At 41.2% G+C, this 16,795-nt stretch overlaps 1 protein-coding gene across 8 annotated transcripts in view; it reads left to right on the top strand.

Annotated features, from left to right (window-relative positions):
- LOC117939293 (poly(rC)-binding protein 3-like) overlaps positions 1–16,682 on the top strand; it is a 23,230-nt gene extending 6,548 nt beyond the window's left edge. For 2 of the 8 annotated variants that reach the window (XM_034864516.1, XM_034864514.1), the window contains exons 2-13: positions 4,691–4,861; positions 5,005–5,028; positions 5,116–5,148; positions 5,241–5,357; positions 6,444–6,575; positions 7,299–7,427; positions 9,100–9,243; positions 11,333–11,374; positions 13,117–13,195; positions 13,688–13,746; positions 14,590–14,759; positions 15,472–16,682. In XM_034864516.1, the coding sequence (XP_034720407.1) occupies positions 4,787–4,861; positions 5,005–5,028; positions 5,116–5,148; positions 5,241–5,357; positions 6,444–6,575; positions 7,299–7,427; positions 9,100–9,243; positions 11,333–11,374; positions 13,117–13,195; positions 13,688–13,746; positions 14,590–14,759; positions 15,472–15,526 (1,059 nt within the window). In that variant the 5' untranslated portion in view covers positions 4,691–4,786 and the 3' untranslated portion in view covers positions 15,527–16,682. The remainder of the gene's footprint in view (positions 1–4,690; positions 4,862–5,004; positions 5,029–5,115; positions 5,149–5,240; positions 5,358–6,443; positions 6,576–7,298; positions 7,428–9,099; positions 9,244–11,332; positions 11,375–13,116; positions 13,196–13,687; positions 13,747–14,589; positions 14,760–15,471) is intronic. The other 6 variants (XM_034864517.1, XM_034864518.1, XM_034864519.1 and 3 more) reach the window with 6 other exon arrangements.
- The last annotated feature ends 113 nt before the right edge of the window (positions 16,683–16,795 follow it).

Consider the following 16,795-nt stretch of genomic DNA (forward strand, 5'->3'; position numbering starts at 1 on the left):
AGCCATTTTGTTCACTGCGTTGTCCAGCCGAGCGTAAAGCGTGATTAATTCAATAGCCGCCATAGAGGAGGAGGCTAGCAGCGCTGCAACACCGAGCATGACCCACTTTCCCCATCAGATGTCATGAAACATTCCCGGCCGTCCCTCTGCGTTCTTCATTCCCCCGTCCACTTCCTGCCTGATTAACAGAGACACAGGGAGGACTATTACAAAATCAATGCACGGGGAATGTGTTGGAAATGATCCGAAGTGGCCACAGAGCATGAGGTTTGGTAAAAATATATAAGCTTTTAGGTTTTAGGTGGATGGTTAGTGGCTTTCAAAATGCAGCCAGAAATTCATGCCTTAACATTAAAAAAACGAAACAACAACTGCCGATTAGCTGGAAGGTTTTAGCCCATTGGGGCAAATGATTCACGAGGCCTTGACCTAATTCTATTATGCTACAGGATGTTTGAGTAAAATACAGTCTGGGAGGACTACTCTTCAAACACAGCTCCTAACGCTGACCTCGATGGTCTCAGAGGTCCAACACACTCGTTTTGTTGACCCAAATCTACAGCTGAGTTTCTCTGTTATGATCACAGAAAGGGAGACATGTGTATTCATGACTGGGAAAGAGAGAGAATCATATTCCCTTTTTATTCCCTCAATAACTACACTTATGTGGAACATGCCTTGGTGAAAGGTGCATATATAAACAAAGAAATAGGCTGCTGCACGAGAGAAAACGAGGCTGAATGGGTTGAGTGCAGAATTCGCCAAGAAGACATAGTGTATGGATGTAAAGACCAGGATGTAGGTTAGTGCTGGAGTAATGACTAGGAAGGGAGAGGAAGGTAGGAACAGTGTTTCTAAAATAGAAATGAGAAAGCATGTACGAGCGTTATTTAGTCAAAGACGTTTTGACTGAACGTCTGTTCTTTAAGCACTTCTAAAGCCTCAATTTGTAGCCTTAAAAGGGGGATGAGCACTGTGCCGTCTATCATCAACGTGAGCTTGAACCCTGCTTGTCAATCTTGGAGGTTTTTCATGCTCCCTGCCCTCCATTCTGCCCCTGGAGAGGACCGGCACCGCTGGCTCGGCTCTTAAACCCGGATTAAGGCTTTTTATGTAATCTGGTCTCCTCTGGGAGATTGGAGAGACAGCTGGCAACAGAATCCCTGTCCTCATCTCTGGACCCTCCGCTGGCCTCCACCCAACACATCCCTCCACCCTCCGCTCCACTCTCCGCTCCGCATGCAGCGCAGATTAGAGGAGGAATCATCTCTGGAGCCAGTGGTTAATGGAACAGCTATGCTCTTGCTAAGAAAAAGGCTTTTTTTTGTATTAACAACTCACAATATGTTATAATAACACAGCAACTATTTGACTGTTCAGTCATCTGGATTCCAGGGTCATTTTCACAGACTTCCACACGTCATTTAGACCCTTTCTGTCCAGATTCCCACATATATGGTTTTATTTTTTTAGCACAAACTCAACTATGAATCTAATTTATCATTTTGTTAGTTTAACAAAATGTAAAGCTGCCAGGAAGCTAAAAAACACTATTAAAATCTACAAATATTTTGCAATAATAATTCCTTAAAATATAATTATGGTACTATTCAAGGTTGTAAAACCTTTTTTTTTTAAATATTTCTACACAGCTAGGGCAGAAACATGTTAAATACATCATAATAGAGTATATACATGAATGGATTTTAGCTCAATTAAGTTCTTTTGTGCACATCAATTGGGGCACAATAAATATCCAAGTTTACGTGCATAAATGTCTTACTCTTTGCCTTCCCACAATATAATAAAGTTATGTAATGATATAAAGTGCTGAGTAATTTCAGTGATAAAAATGGCTCCTACAGCCTCTTAAAATGTAGTTTCAGCTTCTCAAATATGAATTTGGGGCGTCATCTTTAGCCGTCTATGACACTGACGTTTTAAAGTCAAAACAACCAATCAGGAAAAACTAAAGTCGCCCTATAGTAAGATATTTCTTTAAGGAGTTATCTACAGTCCACCTACTTTATCCATTGCTTCATTAGAGTCAGAATCTGTTTTAATAAGGAATTCATTCTTTCAGGTTATTTATGACACAGAACCACGAAGCCTTCTCTGGGTGCAGCGTCTTCAGTGTGAGGACTCGCTGCCTTTCTGTTTTAGAACGGGCTGATTCATTGATGAAAGCAGCTGTTATTTGCAGCTGCTTTTACATTAAAGTAAAACTTGGTTTTGTTTTTCCTGCATGGTTCATGACACTAACAAGAGAATACAACAGGACATCCTAGTGGAAAAAAAAGACAGTATTCCAAAACTTATGTCATGTTTTGTCCTTTAGCTTAAAGCACTGATACAACCTTTAGTGGCTCAACATGTTAGGCATCTTGTTTCATCCATCCATCCATCCATCCATCCATCCATCCATCCATCCATCCTGGTCCCCTGGGTCTCGGGGACAGCAGCTCCAGCAGGGGACCCCAAACTTCCCTTCCCCGAGCCACATTAACCAGCTCCTACTGGGGGGTCATGAGGCGTTCCCAGGCCAGGTTGGAGATACAATCCCTCCACCTAGTCCTGGTTCTTCATCTCATTCCATTCATTATAAAAGCATTTCCTGCCATGTGATGTAGCAGCAGTACCATCACCTGATAAATCAGGCTCGTTAGGCTCGCTTCTATCAAACTTAAATATAGCACACTGTGGCATTAGATGTGAAGGTTCAGTGTGCAATGCAGCATGTGTCTGCATCTCTTTTCTTGGGACAGAAAAAAAAGGAAATACCTAACAGTAATTCATTTTAAATCACATTTTGAAGGCTAACTTTTAACTCCTGACGGTTCATTTTGTCTCCTCGTTAGCGCTCAGTACCCACAGAATCTGCCTGGTAGGGTTGATTGGATTCCTTAAATCTTCATTTATTGTCCTTTTCTTTTTCATTTGAGAAGTTAAACTCATCTACAACCAGTTATTCTTTCAAAAAAATAAAAATAATGTATTCAAATTTAGTAGCAATAATTTAAATACTGTTATTTTACCATTTATCATTTATCATTATTCCTCAGTTGGAGCGTTAACTAACAATAGTTAAACTGAAACTCTATAAAATCTCACAATATAAATGTATGATCAGTTAAAGACATTTCTGGCTGATTTATTTCCCCAAAAACTCTAGCACATGTGGTCTGGAATGTGTCCCAGATTAAAATCAGCCGGTCCTGATCCACTGGCAGGACTGCGGCGCCCTCGTGTGGCCACTCTCCTAACTGCAGTCTGGTTTGAGTCATTACATCACTTGTCAGCCAGAATTAGAGGATTCCTGCTGAAATGGGCTTGATAAAAATAAATATGGCGCTCAACGTTGGATGGCTCATCTCGAGACTGAAGAGACATATGCTGACCTACATTTCAATGTCTTTCACGGCAAACTGTTGTGGACTGCATTGGACTTTGTGGACGGAGACACGTCACTTGGTTGGAACCGAGTTGTTGTTGGAGCACACGCGTCCTACACAATAATTTTATCATCTTATGATTTCTAGGCCCTTAACAACACTAGTTGAGAAACATGCAACGTAAGCACAAAATTAAAATAAATCCTTAATTCTAGATTTGATGACCCTCTTTTAGACAGGGCATACAGGTCAATGAAACAAGACCAAACATAAAAGGATATATGATGCTCTGTATATTTCTAAAGACCAAAACCAACAGTGAATGTATCCACTGACAGGTGTCGTGAGTGAGTGTGTGTGTGTGTGTGTGTGTGTGTATCACAGTCTGATATTTCGTCTTCCTCTGTGCCGCAGAGCTGTTTTGTTTACAAAAACTATTAAAAACACATCGGTGAACCACTGGGTGACCTGTTCCTTCATTACCAGGAACACACACACACACACACACACACACACACACACACACACACACACACACACACACACACACTCAATCCCACACACACCACCCTGCTGTTAGAAATACTTATCAGAATCCAATAGCAACAGAGTAGAGAAGTCCAAAAGTACTGAGAGAGACACATTGTGGTTTCTTTCATGGGATTGGTTGACAATAATAGAATATAACCAGTATTATCTTGTCATTTAGCTGATATTAGTAAACCAGGAGCCTTCAAGTTGGCAATCTTCTGTTTGTAAATCAAGAAACTCTTCCGTCAAACTTATTCAAGTTGTTCTCGTTATGGACTAACAAGCTTAAAGTGGAGGTAAAACGTACTGAAGGACAAGTGTTAGTCCGGGTTTTCACAGCCATTAAAAGGTCCAGGTGCAGAAGCCGAGCCACTTGGCAGAAGGAATGCAACTTAAAAGACGTTTACCAGATCTAATGATTGTAGTCGGGCTTTTTGGCTGAAGGTTTTGTCTTCAAGCTTGTTGAGTGTTATGTATTATCCGCTCTAGCTTCTCCAACGTTTTGACACAGATATGGTGATAATAAAGACGCAAAACTACCACAAAGAGACACAAACTGATGTCAAACAACCAGAGATGTCTAAAACAACCCCAAACTAAACCCCCTGCAAAACATGCACAACCAAGTCCTCTTCAAAGCTAGGGCAAACACAGAGTATCCTGCAAATAAAGCACCACACTATCATTTCATTGCTAACTATTTTAAATAGAAGATTAAAGCAGCCTAATCTCAGCCGCTGTGTGTTTTTATCTTTCTCATCTGGCAGGTGACCGGTTGGCTGACTCACCACCATCACACTCGCCTTGGCCCTTGAACTCCTCTCTCACGTGACCACGCCCCTTCCTTCACATCCAATCCCGACATGGAGCCCATTAAGGTCCAATCAGAAGGTGGACTGAATGTGACCCTCACCATCAGGCTGCTGATGCACGGCAAGGTACCAAAAACACAAAACCAGGGTTTCTCGGCTCATGAAACTTAATTTTTTTGCTTTTATTTCCTTCTGTCAGACGACAATTAATCATTACAATGGCCCCTGTGGCAAAAACACACCTAACATTGTTTGTCTGTTTCCTGCAGGAGGTTGGAAGCATCATAGGAAAGGTATTTATCACTGACACAACAAGCAGACCATGTAAAGCCTCCTAACGCCTGTGGGAGATACAGACTAATGTTTTTCTTTACTTCCAGAAAGGAGAAACGGTGAAGAAAATGCGAGAAGACGTAAGTAGAACTTTCTGCAAACAGGGTATTATTGTAAACACTCCTAATATGTGTGTTTTGGGTCTGATAATCATGTTTTTTTCGCCCTGTAGAGTGGTGCCCGTATCAACATCTCAGAGGGGAACTGCCCTGAACGGATAGTCACAATCACCGGGCCAACAGATGCTATTTTCAAGGCCTTCGCCATGATAGCCTACAAGTTCGAGGAGGTATAACATTCATCATTCATACACTATAGATTTGATCTTTTACTTAGGCAAAATTACTAATACCACACTGTGAAAATATACTTAAAAGTACTCAAAGTTCTTGTTGCTGAGAGATGTCTGACTAAAGATTTACATCTACCTCTATATTGAACTTTATAGATACACAAGTAAGTATACAGGACGTGTAAAGTGCTCAATGGTGTTCTTTTTCCTTCAACGTCTCCTTCCAGGCAGTGTAACCTACCAGGCATGAACACAAATACTCATACACAGTACAAGTACTTTAAATTAGATGTTAAGTGCCGGACTTGCATACTCAGTTACATCCCACCACTGGTGTGCTTTAGTGTCTGTACTGACTCGTCTCTACATGGAATACAAAGCAGGCTTGGCACCAGTATGTAGGACAGAGATGTGCTGATCTAACCTTGCAGCACCCTTTGAAAGTGGGCCAGTACTGTGTTTTGATTTGGGTGCCGTATCAGGGGGCGTTCAGCCAGTCCAAACCAAAGAGTCTCCGCAAAACTACACATGACCTGGGGAAGGGATGAGTGGAGAGGACAATGGATTTAAAAAGCTTTAAGCATTGATAACTGCCATGTATGCACTTTAATCTTGCTCACAATACTTATCTATATTTTATATTTATAGGCCAAACCCATCTGTAAAATTCTGCTTATAATAGTATTCATTTCTATATTTATTCAGTACATATCCATGTCCTACACTTATGAACCAGTGTATATCCTGCACTTACTGCTACTGTACTTCTGGTTAGACCCAAACTGCATTTCGTTGCCTTGAACCTGTACCTGTGTAATGACAATAAAGTTGAATCTAATCTAATCTAATCTAATCTAAAATGTATGTATGCACAGCTGAAAGAGTAAATGGCAAAATATAAAAAAGAATCAGAACCTTTACTTTGGTAAAAGTCTCAAAACTACGCTGTACAAACATCCAAGACTGAGTTTTCTACACTTTCTTCTGACGCATGAAGGTTGAATTCTCCAAGGCCACAACGGCACAACCAACCGCTCATACATTTGTCTTAATTTTGCATAACATTGGTCTTTCCCCCCTCAGGATATAATCAACTCTATGAGCAACAGTCCAGCCACCAGTAAACCTCCTGTGACCCTGAGGCTCGTTGTGCCGGCCAGCCAGTGTGGCTCCCTCATCGGCAAGGGAGGCTCCAAAATCAAAGAAATGAGAGAGGTAAAGCCTTCCTCTATTCCAATGATGGCCATAAATACCACACAAGTTAAGATGTTATCTGATAGAGCTGGGTGATATGGAGAAAATTAAATATCAGGATATTTTTGACCAAATACATCAATGTGGATATTGCGGCGATATTGTAGGGTCGACTATTTGATAAATTTATTTTGACAAATGAACACCAATAATGTGGAAACGACTTCATGTGTAAAAGCAAATAATTAAACAGCTAGTACAGTAGTCTGTAAATATAAATTACATCACTTTACTGTAATGCAAGCTTTAAACCAGGAAAATACTAAATGTCACATCACAATATTATGAAATCCAAAATGAAAGATGATATCTAGCCTCATATATCAATGTTGATATAATAACGCTATATTGCCCTATTACGGGATTTAAGAGGCAAGTTTTGGAGGGAGTTCACCAACCAGAATACTTTTTATATATATATATATATTATATATATATATATATATATATATATATAAATGGTGCAGCCATGGGATATTGCAAATCTCCTGTTTATCGTTCACATAGTGTGCATTTAAGATTTAAATCCTGCATAATCTCATATGTACAGAAATGCGAACATTACACCAAAAATACTAAAACTACAACACGAATGCGTTCTTTTGTATTTGTGTTGAACCGTCTCGGCCATCGTACACATGCTTTATTTCTATTTCCTCGTTTAATAAACACTCCCACCTTTAGTCCACAGGGGCTCAGGTCCAGGTTGCAGGGGACATGCTCCCCAACTCCACCGAGAGAGCAGTGACCATCTCAGGGGCCCCCGAAGCCATCATCCAGTGTGTCAAACAGATATGTGTGGTGATGCTAGAGGTACAGTATGGAGGGGGGACATGAAGGAAACATTTATTCACACTGAACATATGGTTTATATAGAAGATACAGTAGATTGTCTACAGTTATGATACTTTCAGCCATGGATTTAATAAAGAAGGCAGTAAATTGTCCATCATGCCATGAGCCAGATTACAATATAAAACATAATGCATATATATCAGACATAATGCACATATATAAGACATAATGCACATATATAAGACATAATGCATATATATCAGACATAATGCACATATATAAGACATAATGCATATATATCAGACATAATGCACATATATAAGACATAATGCATATATATCAGACACAATGCACATATATAAGACATAATGCATATATATCAGACATAATGCACATATGTAAGACATAATGCATATATATCAGACATAATGCACATATATAAGACATAATGCATATATATCAGACATAATGCACATATATAAGACATAATGCATATATATCAGACATAATGCATATATATCAGACATAATGCACATATATAAGACATAATGCATATATATCAGACATAATGCACATATATAAGACATAATGCACATATATAAGACATAATGCATATATATCAGACATAATGCACATATATAAAACATAATGCACATATATCAGACATAATGCACATATATAAGACATAATGCATATATATATAATGCATATCGGTAAAATGGGTCACCCTGGTAAGCTTTTTGAAGCTTGTGTACAGGGGCCTGGATACTAGCAAATAATACTCAAATACAAGCATAACACACCGTATTTTATACAGAGACTAACATTACAGACACTAACACTGGATTACATGCTGCATCACTTCCTCTTAATGCCTTGTCGGTGTGTGAAGGTCATCTGAAGGACTCCACCACCAACAATGAAAACAGCAACTATAAATGCGAGCAAAAGCTGGGTTTGAAAATCTGAAGGATTACAGCTAAAAGTTGGATGAATCAAGGGCTCTCTGATTATATAAGATTATATACACCAATTTCTGTTTTATCTTCTGTGAATATAATAACTGATGCATTTAATTGTTTTTTTGTGTTGGTTTGTAAATCTTGAACGCTGCAAACACGATTCCCCAGTTATCTACAGTAACAAATCAACTCAACACTAGAGACATGGTCAAATAAAGCCTAAACCCAACTGTGTGTTACCTCAGCTGACTCTCCTTCACATGCAAGTCATAATGCTTTGAATCAAAGGGCTACACACTTTGTAGTTGTCTCTCTTTTTCTTGCACCATTAATTTGAACTATCTGCGCAGCCAGTTCCCCAATGGGCCTTCATGATGGCACCAGCCATGGATGCTAGGAGATATGTGACATGACTGTAAGTCTCTCGAATCTGGGCTTTAAAAAAATGTAAAACACAGTATGTAGAGTCATCATTATCCAGTTGAAAGTGATGTTCCAGGTAAATCCAAGTTAAGTTGGGCACTGAACCCCGATTTGGACGTTCTATGTCAGCATGAACACGGCGAAGAGCACTTTATGTGGGTGTCACAGGTCGTCTTCCCTAAGGCACTGTCCCTCTTGGTTTCACTTTATGCAACTTCTTTTCTTTCTCTCTCTCTCTGTTCTAACACTCTCCACATCTCACCCTTTCTTCTTGCCCCCACTCTCTCCTCCTTTGCTCTCCTCAGTCCCCACCGAAAGGTGCCACCATCCCCTACCGCCCCAAGCCTGCCTCCACCCCTGTCATTTTTTCAGGTGGCCAGGTAAGAGCAGACCCACTGGGGGCGTCCACAGCCAACCTCAGCCTCTTACTGCAGCACCAGCCACTGCCTGTTAGTGTTGCACCAGGTTTTTTTTCACTTTTCCTCCCTTCCTCACTGCCCCCCCCCCCCCCCCCCCCCCCCCCCCCCCCCCCCCCCCCCCCCCCCCCCCCCCCCCCCCTCCCCCTTACTAGCATGAAACCATCACTGCTGTTTACTGTGCCCTCACTGTCACCCATCACCTGCAGCCACTCCAACCAGAACTGGGATAAACAGCATCAACAAAGAATGGGGAAATTGGCCAAATTACCTAATAATTGATGAGAACAAGGGTGGTGTAAACATCCTGTGTTCCTCTTTGCTGGGACTCCATGATATACCTAAATGGACAAAAAAAAACACTAAAACCAGTCAAAAACAGACAGCTAAAATAAAGTTCCTTACATTAGAATTCATGACATTGGTCTGCCATCATGCTAGCTCACTTCCCAAGTCAGAAAAAACCATGACATCCTGATCATGTTGAGGTGAATACTGAGCCAGATAGTAGAGAAACTGGTAAGCACATGGCAGCAAGTACTAAAGGGAAGCGGGTGTGCGATAGAAGGCTAAATCAGGTGATCTGCAAAGGAAGGAAAACTCAGGAGGGGCAACTAGTGGACTGGATGGGAATGGCAGGGATACACTGAGGCTAAAGTGCATTGGAGATGGACAGGTACCCTACGTACACACCGCTACCGACTTGAGCTGCAAAAAAGCTCTGGCCCCCCCCTTGTCAAAAGTAGCCTACAGGGAAGCTTTTTGACGCTTTGGCCTTTATTTGATGCTTTATATTCACCAATGAGTCGACTAATCGCTTCGTCTCTTAACAAATCTGCTGCGTTTGAGACAAATTCTCACCCCGATAACGTTCACGTTTCCTCTACGTAGCTTTAAAGTTTGAAAAATCACTTTTAAAACGTGCCAAAACCCCCTAAAATATGCAGCTTACTGTCATATAAGACAATACAAATCAGCTGGAAAATGAATCTCGGCATTGTGGCTCATATATGACTTTATAATCAACAAATTCATTATAAAATCAGGTGGTAATCTGCTCTATACTAAGCTACCATTAGCATGCCCCTTGTTACCTCATTCAGCAGCGCTAAATAATCACAAATACACTAGTTTTCCCATCAATAAACAGGAAATCTGTGGCTAGCCAAAACATTTTTACTTTTATTCCTTTATATAGAATTTCTACATGGGACATTGAGGGGGCAGAAAATACCTAAATCTGGAACTCTGTTATTAGTTTTCACTTAAAATGTCTCCATGTCTTAATGTCCGCTGTGCTGCCCTCCTGCAGAGACAGGACAAGTTTATATTCCCAGTTCCAGTCCAGCTCTGATTAAGTTTTGGCTGATGAAGTGAGATTTAACTCAGTTCTGAGCGCTGTGGCCCCAATAACCCCCACATCCAATAGGTCAAGTCTTATTACTCCTCTCAGGGCCGCTCCTCTGGTTCCCCCCCACACCCCCCCACACCCTCCCTGCTGTCTGAGTTGTCCCTTATTGCTTTAGTTCAACTGGATCTGATTGATGAATAGTAGGAGGACATGACGGAGTCTGTAGTGCATGGTGTTCCTGTTATGTCATGTCTGTAGGTGCTTGTGTTGTGGAAATAAATCAAGTTTTTGACGTATGATGTTGTACAGTGAATAGTTTTACCTCATTATAAATGTATTTAACCCTCTGAGGACAACACACGCACCAGCTCCCTAAAAAGAAATATTACAACATTTTATTTTAGACCTTTATTTACTATTTTGTTCATACGTTACGCAACTTTAGTGAACTCAAACTCAGTTCAAGCACCAAAACAATTGTGTGTAGGTATGTTTTCACAAGAGATTTGAGAATTATTTCCACTTTTGGGCAAAGTTATCTCTTTATGCATGGCTCAGCAGAGTCTGTTGTGACCATTTTGAAATGAAACATATGGTTCAGGTTATGTGCATAAACCCTTTAAAAGGAGAATTCAAGCTATGTAGAAATGCCCTTAGACCTCAGAGGGTTGATACAGTATATGTTCTGTTTTCTGTAATTACATAAGTATATTTGTTGGCTAGCTCCGATGATGTTAATGAGATAACGACACGCTCTTCTCATGTTTGCAGGCCTACACCATTCAAGGACAGTACGCCATCCCACATCCAGACGTGAGTGCTAACCCCATCAACACTGCTCTCATCCTTCTGTCTCTCTCGGAGTCCCAGGCTCTTTGCTCTTTCCAACCATATTAATATTAATTGTTAATATTAATACAGCTTTTTTTCTGATATGCAATTCCTGTGTCTTCTAACTTTTTTGACTCTTGCCTCCCTGCCCTTTGTTTGGCATTAAACCTCATGGGGCTTGGCCTGGTGGCTGGTGGCTGCACTTTATTCTAATATGATATAACTATCATTGGAACCTGCTTAAAAAGAAATTAGAACATTTTATTTCTATGGTTACAGCCTTATAGTAATGGATTTCTATGGTTACAGCCTTATAGTAATGCATTTCTATGGTTACAGCCTTATAGTAATGCATTTCTATGGTTACAGACTTATAGTAATGCAGCTGATTCAGACACTTAAGACTTTAAAATGTCAGTTGAGAAAAAGCTTTTCATTCAAAATCAGAAGCAGATGTCAAACTGGAATAAAACAATGACTGAAGTAGCAAAAATCTGCTTTGGTGGCAGATTTAAGACGAGTTGCCCTTTAATATAGGGGGGAGTTTTTAAAAGGGTTTTGCAATGTTACTTTAACAAAATAAACTGCTACACAATCACCTTCAATGTGATGTATGAGCTTATAAAAGGATGTTTTATGTCCTCAAACTGCAAAAGATAAAATAAGCTGACAGCAATACAGCCACGATCAAACCAAGATACCCCAAACCAACCAATTTGGTTACATGACCAATTGACCAATCACAGCATAGCAACCACAATTGGGCATGGCAAGCCTGTCTCAGTTTGGATTCCTACTACTTGGCACTAAAAGAACAAGAGCAGAACAGATCTGAGGTGAAATTGTCAGCTTGTCAAGCCTCAGTCTTTTAGCATTATAGCATTGTGATTTAAGTGCATATTAAAGATAGATCAAGATCATCTGTTTAAAATCCAGTCAGCTAGAAAGAAAAACCAGACAGCCTTTTTTAAGCAACTTAAGCAGCTGAAACAGAGGAGCCATGCTTTCACAAAGTAAATCAACATTTTGACTGAAACCCATTTCTCTGGATAGACCCGTCATTGTAAAACAGAAGTACTACGTGTAACTATCTAGAGCTGCGTATGTGCGGTTCTAGATTTGAATGCTTGACAAAGCACAGCGAGGCGTAGCGACTGTAACCAAGCAATGCATTAGTACTCAACTTTATTTACACCTACCGTGCAAGCATGCAGCACAAAGGCTTCACAGAACAAACTTAGAAAACGCAGATGGAGAAAAAAAGACTAATTAAAAACTAAAAATAAATCTGACAGAGCAAAATAAACACAAGGGTTAAAAACGACATAAAAACCACTGATTTTATGAAATAATGGTATTACAACATTACTCCAACTCAAAAGTCAGATAAAAAAGATGGTCTTTAGTTTCTTTTTAATAATACAGAGCGAGCTTTCCATTCTCATATCCAAAGGAAATGTGTAAAAACAGACTTTCACATCCACCATCATCCCGCCATCGCTTCAGTCTCAGGCCAAGTCCTCTATGAGCTTCTTCTCTTCTTTCTCTCTCACGGTCTTCCTCCTTCACCTGTCTGTGTTGTCACTTCTCCTCAGATCCTCTCTCTACTTTTGTAATATTTCGGACAAACCTGTGTGCGTGTCTGTGTGTGTGTGTGTGCGTGCACAAGGTTGGTTTTTAACAATGACCTCATAGCTCTGCTGTCCTCCTCCTCCCCCCCTCAGCAGTTGAGCAAGCTCCACCAGTTGGCTATGCAGCAAACCCCCTTTACCCCCCTCGGACAGACCACCCCTGCCTTCCCCGGTACGTACCCACCTACACGACGACCCTCTTTACCAAAGCTCCTTCTTTCTTTTTTACCTGTGGAGACAAACACACTCTCTACCTCCTTTTTTCTCTCTCTCTTCTTTTCCTGTCTCTGTCCTTACTCTTTTTCTTCTTCTTGTCGTTCTCCTCCTAACGGTCTCTGTGGTGCACTGCCATTGACATGGCCTGCTGGTGGTCTGCTCTTGTTGATGTTGAGGTTTCTTTTGTTCTTCGGTGTTCCCTCAGTAGCCTATCCTTTTTTAATGATGCAGTTTCCTCAGATCGTAAAGCAGAACTCAACCTGTCAGGTGATAGGAGTTGTGTAGAGTGCAGGCTCTGCTCAGGGCTGAGCCAGACTTCCCCATGAATCAATAGCCAGGGAATGAAAACCCTCCTTCAGTTCATCAGTGCTGTTCACTCTCTCCATGTGCCAAACTCTACTTTATGTCCTCTCCTTCCCTCCTCTTCCTGTCTGCGCCCTGTGTCCAGCAGCAGGTCTGGATGCCAGTAACCAGGCCAGTACTCATGAACTCACCATTCCCAATGATGTGAGTACATTTCTCATGTCTAAAACGTGTTGTGAGTGATTTTTGATTGTCATGTTTCACTTTCCCTGGCAAGCCTTCAATCTAGAAAAACTGCAAACACCACCTTTATCCAAAATGAAAGCTTTGTCGTTCAAAAACTGACAGGGCGTCCTTTTTATAAAGGATAAGAGGCTTCATTTGGTCATTCAAAGAGAACAATGTCAACACTATTGCAGATAAACTGGCACACGCACTCTGCACTTTGTGCCAATTTCTCTCTGCAACTGGCAATATAATGTGACTGAAAGTAAAACACTTATTTTAAAACATGACAGCAACTTGTCAGAAATTCCAGAAAAGGTCAAATTATCTACAAAGTCCTTCTTGAATATTGATGACCATTGACAGAGAGATTAGAAAGAGGAATACTAAAAGTATTGACTGAATTATAAATAAATTCCCAAAACAGCTGCATGGAACAGAAACAAAGCACGACTCTTGTCGGGAACAAACTTCTCTCGAAGCACAAACTCACAAATGTTGGACCACAATGTCAAAAACTCCTTCCTGTTGAAGCTTCCACAATACAATGTGACAGCAGATCAGCGGCAACGATTGAGATCTTCTTCTCCACAGCAGGAAGAAAGTACTGCCAAAGGCGCTTGGCTTTGTAAAGTGAATGTCCTTAATGGGAAAGACTTGTTGGACCAAAGTCAGGAGTGTTAAAGTTAAAGTTGAATGGCTGACAATGACTGGCCCGTACTCGCATGCATCATAGCGTGTCCAGTCGAATATAGCGCCAGATATAAATGTGTCTCCCATGTGTTCTGGCCATCCTAAGTCCCGCCCCCATTTTCTTCCCAGCTAATAGGCTGCATAATCGGACGCCAGGGAACCAAAATCAACGAGATCCGTCAGATGTCTGGGGCGCAGATCAAAATTGCTAACGCTATGGAAGGGTCATCGGAGCGCCAGATCACCATCACAGGGACCCCCGCCAACATCAGCCTGGCCCAGTACCTCATCAATGCAAGGTCAGAGCTCAATGACCGTTGAAGTAAAACTGTCAAAGATAAAGATCTAGTCTATGTCAACAACATTTCATTTCCGGGATTGCTCCGTTTTTGCCACAAATTCAGCCGGATGTCACTCTTTTGGACTAAATGTCTGTTACCTTCCGATTTCTGTGTGTTGGGATTTAAACTCTGGTGGATTTCTGAGGACTATGGTTATCTGGACCCTTCAATCTCTGCAGGGTAAATCCAGACAGCTAGCTAGACTATCTGTCCAATCTGAGGACTATGGTTACCTGGTCCTCAGATCTCTGCAGGGTAAATCCAGACAGGTACCTAGACCATCTGTCCAATTGGAGTTTCCTGTTGCACGCCTGATACAACTTTTGAATGTACACATGTTCCAACAAAACAAGTTCCTTCCCGAGACTCTTTTGCAGCGGCACCGTGGCTCCGTCCGGCGCTTAGCACTACCCAAGACAATTGTGATTGGTTAACAGAAATACCAATAAACCAGAGCAGGTTTTTCTCCCATCCTGGAACGCAGTGTGGACTAGCCAGACCTGTGGAGGAAGGTCTGGCTATCCGAGACAAGCACAGATGTGGATGTGCACATGCACGATACTACAGATCAAACCCAATCACTTTAAGTTTGCCCCAATTTGTGGTGAAATGCAGGCTGCTTGTAGGGAAAAGAGAACTGACTCCTTACTTTCCAATGATCCCCGTTCAGGTTCAGAGACGTGGCGGCCATGTGGAATGACCCATCTTCCATGACCACATCCTGAGATCCCTGACTGGCTCCTCCGTTTGGCCCTTTCCAATGACTGACCACCGCAGACAACCCTGATGAAGCCCTTCGGACTCTGGCTCTGGCTCTCCGAAAACCCTGACCGCCTCCCCGCCCTGGTTCAAAGTTATTTATACGTCAGGGATGGTTGGGCGCTCATTTTGATTTCAGAGAGCCAAATTAAGTTAACAAAAAAAAAAAGAAATTCTCTGTTGATTAGGTTTTTTAGAGAACTGTTGAAGCATGTTGAATGTTTATTAGGAACAACTTGTGTTAATATTTCTTCTTTTTCTCTCTATTGCTTTCTCTCTGTCAGTGCTGCGTCATAGAACATCATATAAAAGTATAAAAAAGTACTCGTAAAAAGGTCAAGAATCTTTGTAGAACATAGTTATTTGCATATTACATCTGCGCAGTGATGCTATCGGCAGAGTGTGTGGTGGGATGTAGCCAAATTATCAAATTTTGATAATGTATTTTCAAAAGAAAACAAATTGGACCGTTCTGCTTTGGTCCTAATTTGCATCTTTGTCTACTTACAAATCCAATGTCTACCCATGACTCTCTGCTGCATCACATGACCCTTTTAAGCCAATGGTATCACTCCTAGAGCCTCCCTTCTCGTGTTGACTTCCTATATTTACATTATTGCTTACATTGCATGTGTTCAATGTCGTGTAGTTGTGCATTTGAGTAAAACCTGTTCAATGTGTTCAACGTTATTATATCTCCTGTTCTTTTCCGCTAACGTTTTCAGCATTTTTGACCATTCACGTCTAGTCCCGCTCCCGGCCCAAATGAAAAACGTTCCGACATAGCCTCCTTCTATCGACACCGATTATTAGTATATAGATGCATGAATGGGAATTCGTGAATAACAGTGGCTAAAACATTAACTGAACATTTAAATGATTGTTTACTAATTTATTATTATTATAACTGTATTTGTTTTGTACAAGGAGTATTGTGACTTAGCACAATAGTCGACTACGCGGCGCTCATGCAATAGACTCTTCAACACTTTACTCTGGACTGCCTCTGAAATGGGGGGACTTAGTTGGACTTAAAAGCCAAATGTTGCGTCCAAACCTTTCGGCTTCCTTCCCTCGTCTCCGAGAGGTTTTTGGGTGCTTGTGAAAGCTTTCAGTGTGAGCGAGAAACGAGGGAAAGAAGCCGAGTCTTCGCTGCAAAGAGGCCTGAACGTTTGGCCTAAGCCGAATGGTGTTTTTTGGGCCAAGGAATGTTCAGGGGTTCATTGGGAAGGGGG

This window comes from Etheostoma cragini, chromosome 24, assembly GCF_013103735.1.
Source record: "Etheostoma cragini isolate CJK2018 chromosome 24, CSU_Ecrag_1.0, whole genome shotgun sequence".
Taxonomy (NCBI): domain Eukaryota; kingdom Metazoa; phylum Chordata; class Actinopteri; order Perciformes; family Percidae; genus Etheostoma; species Etheostoma cragini.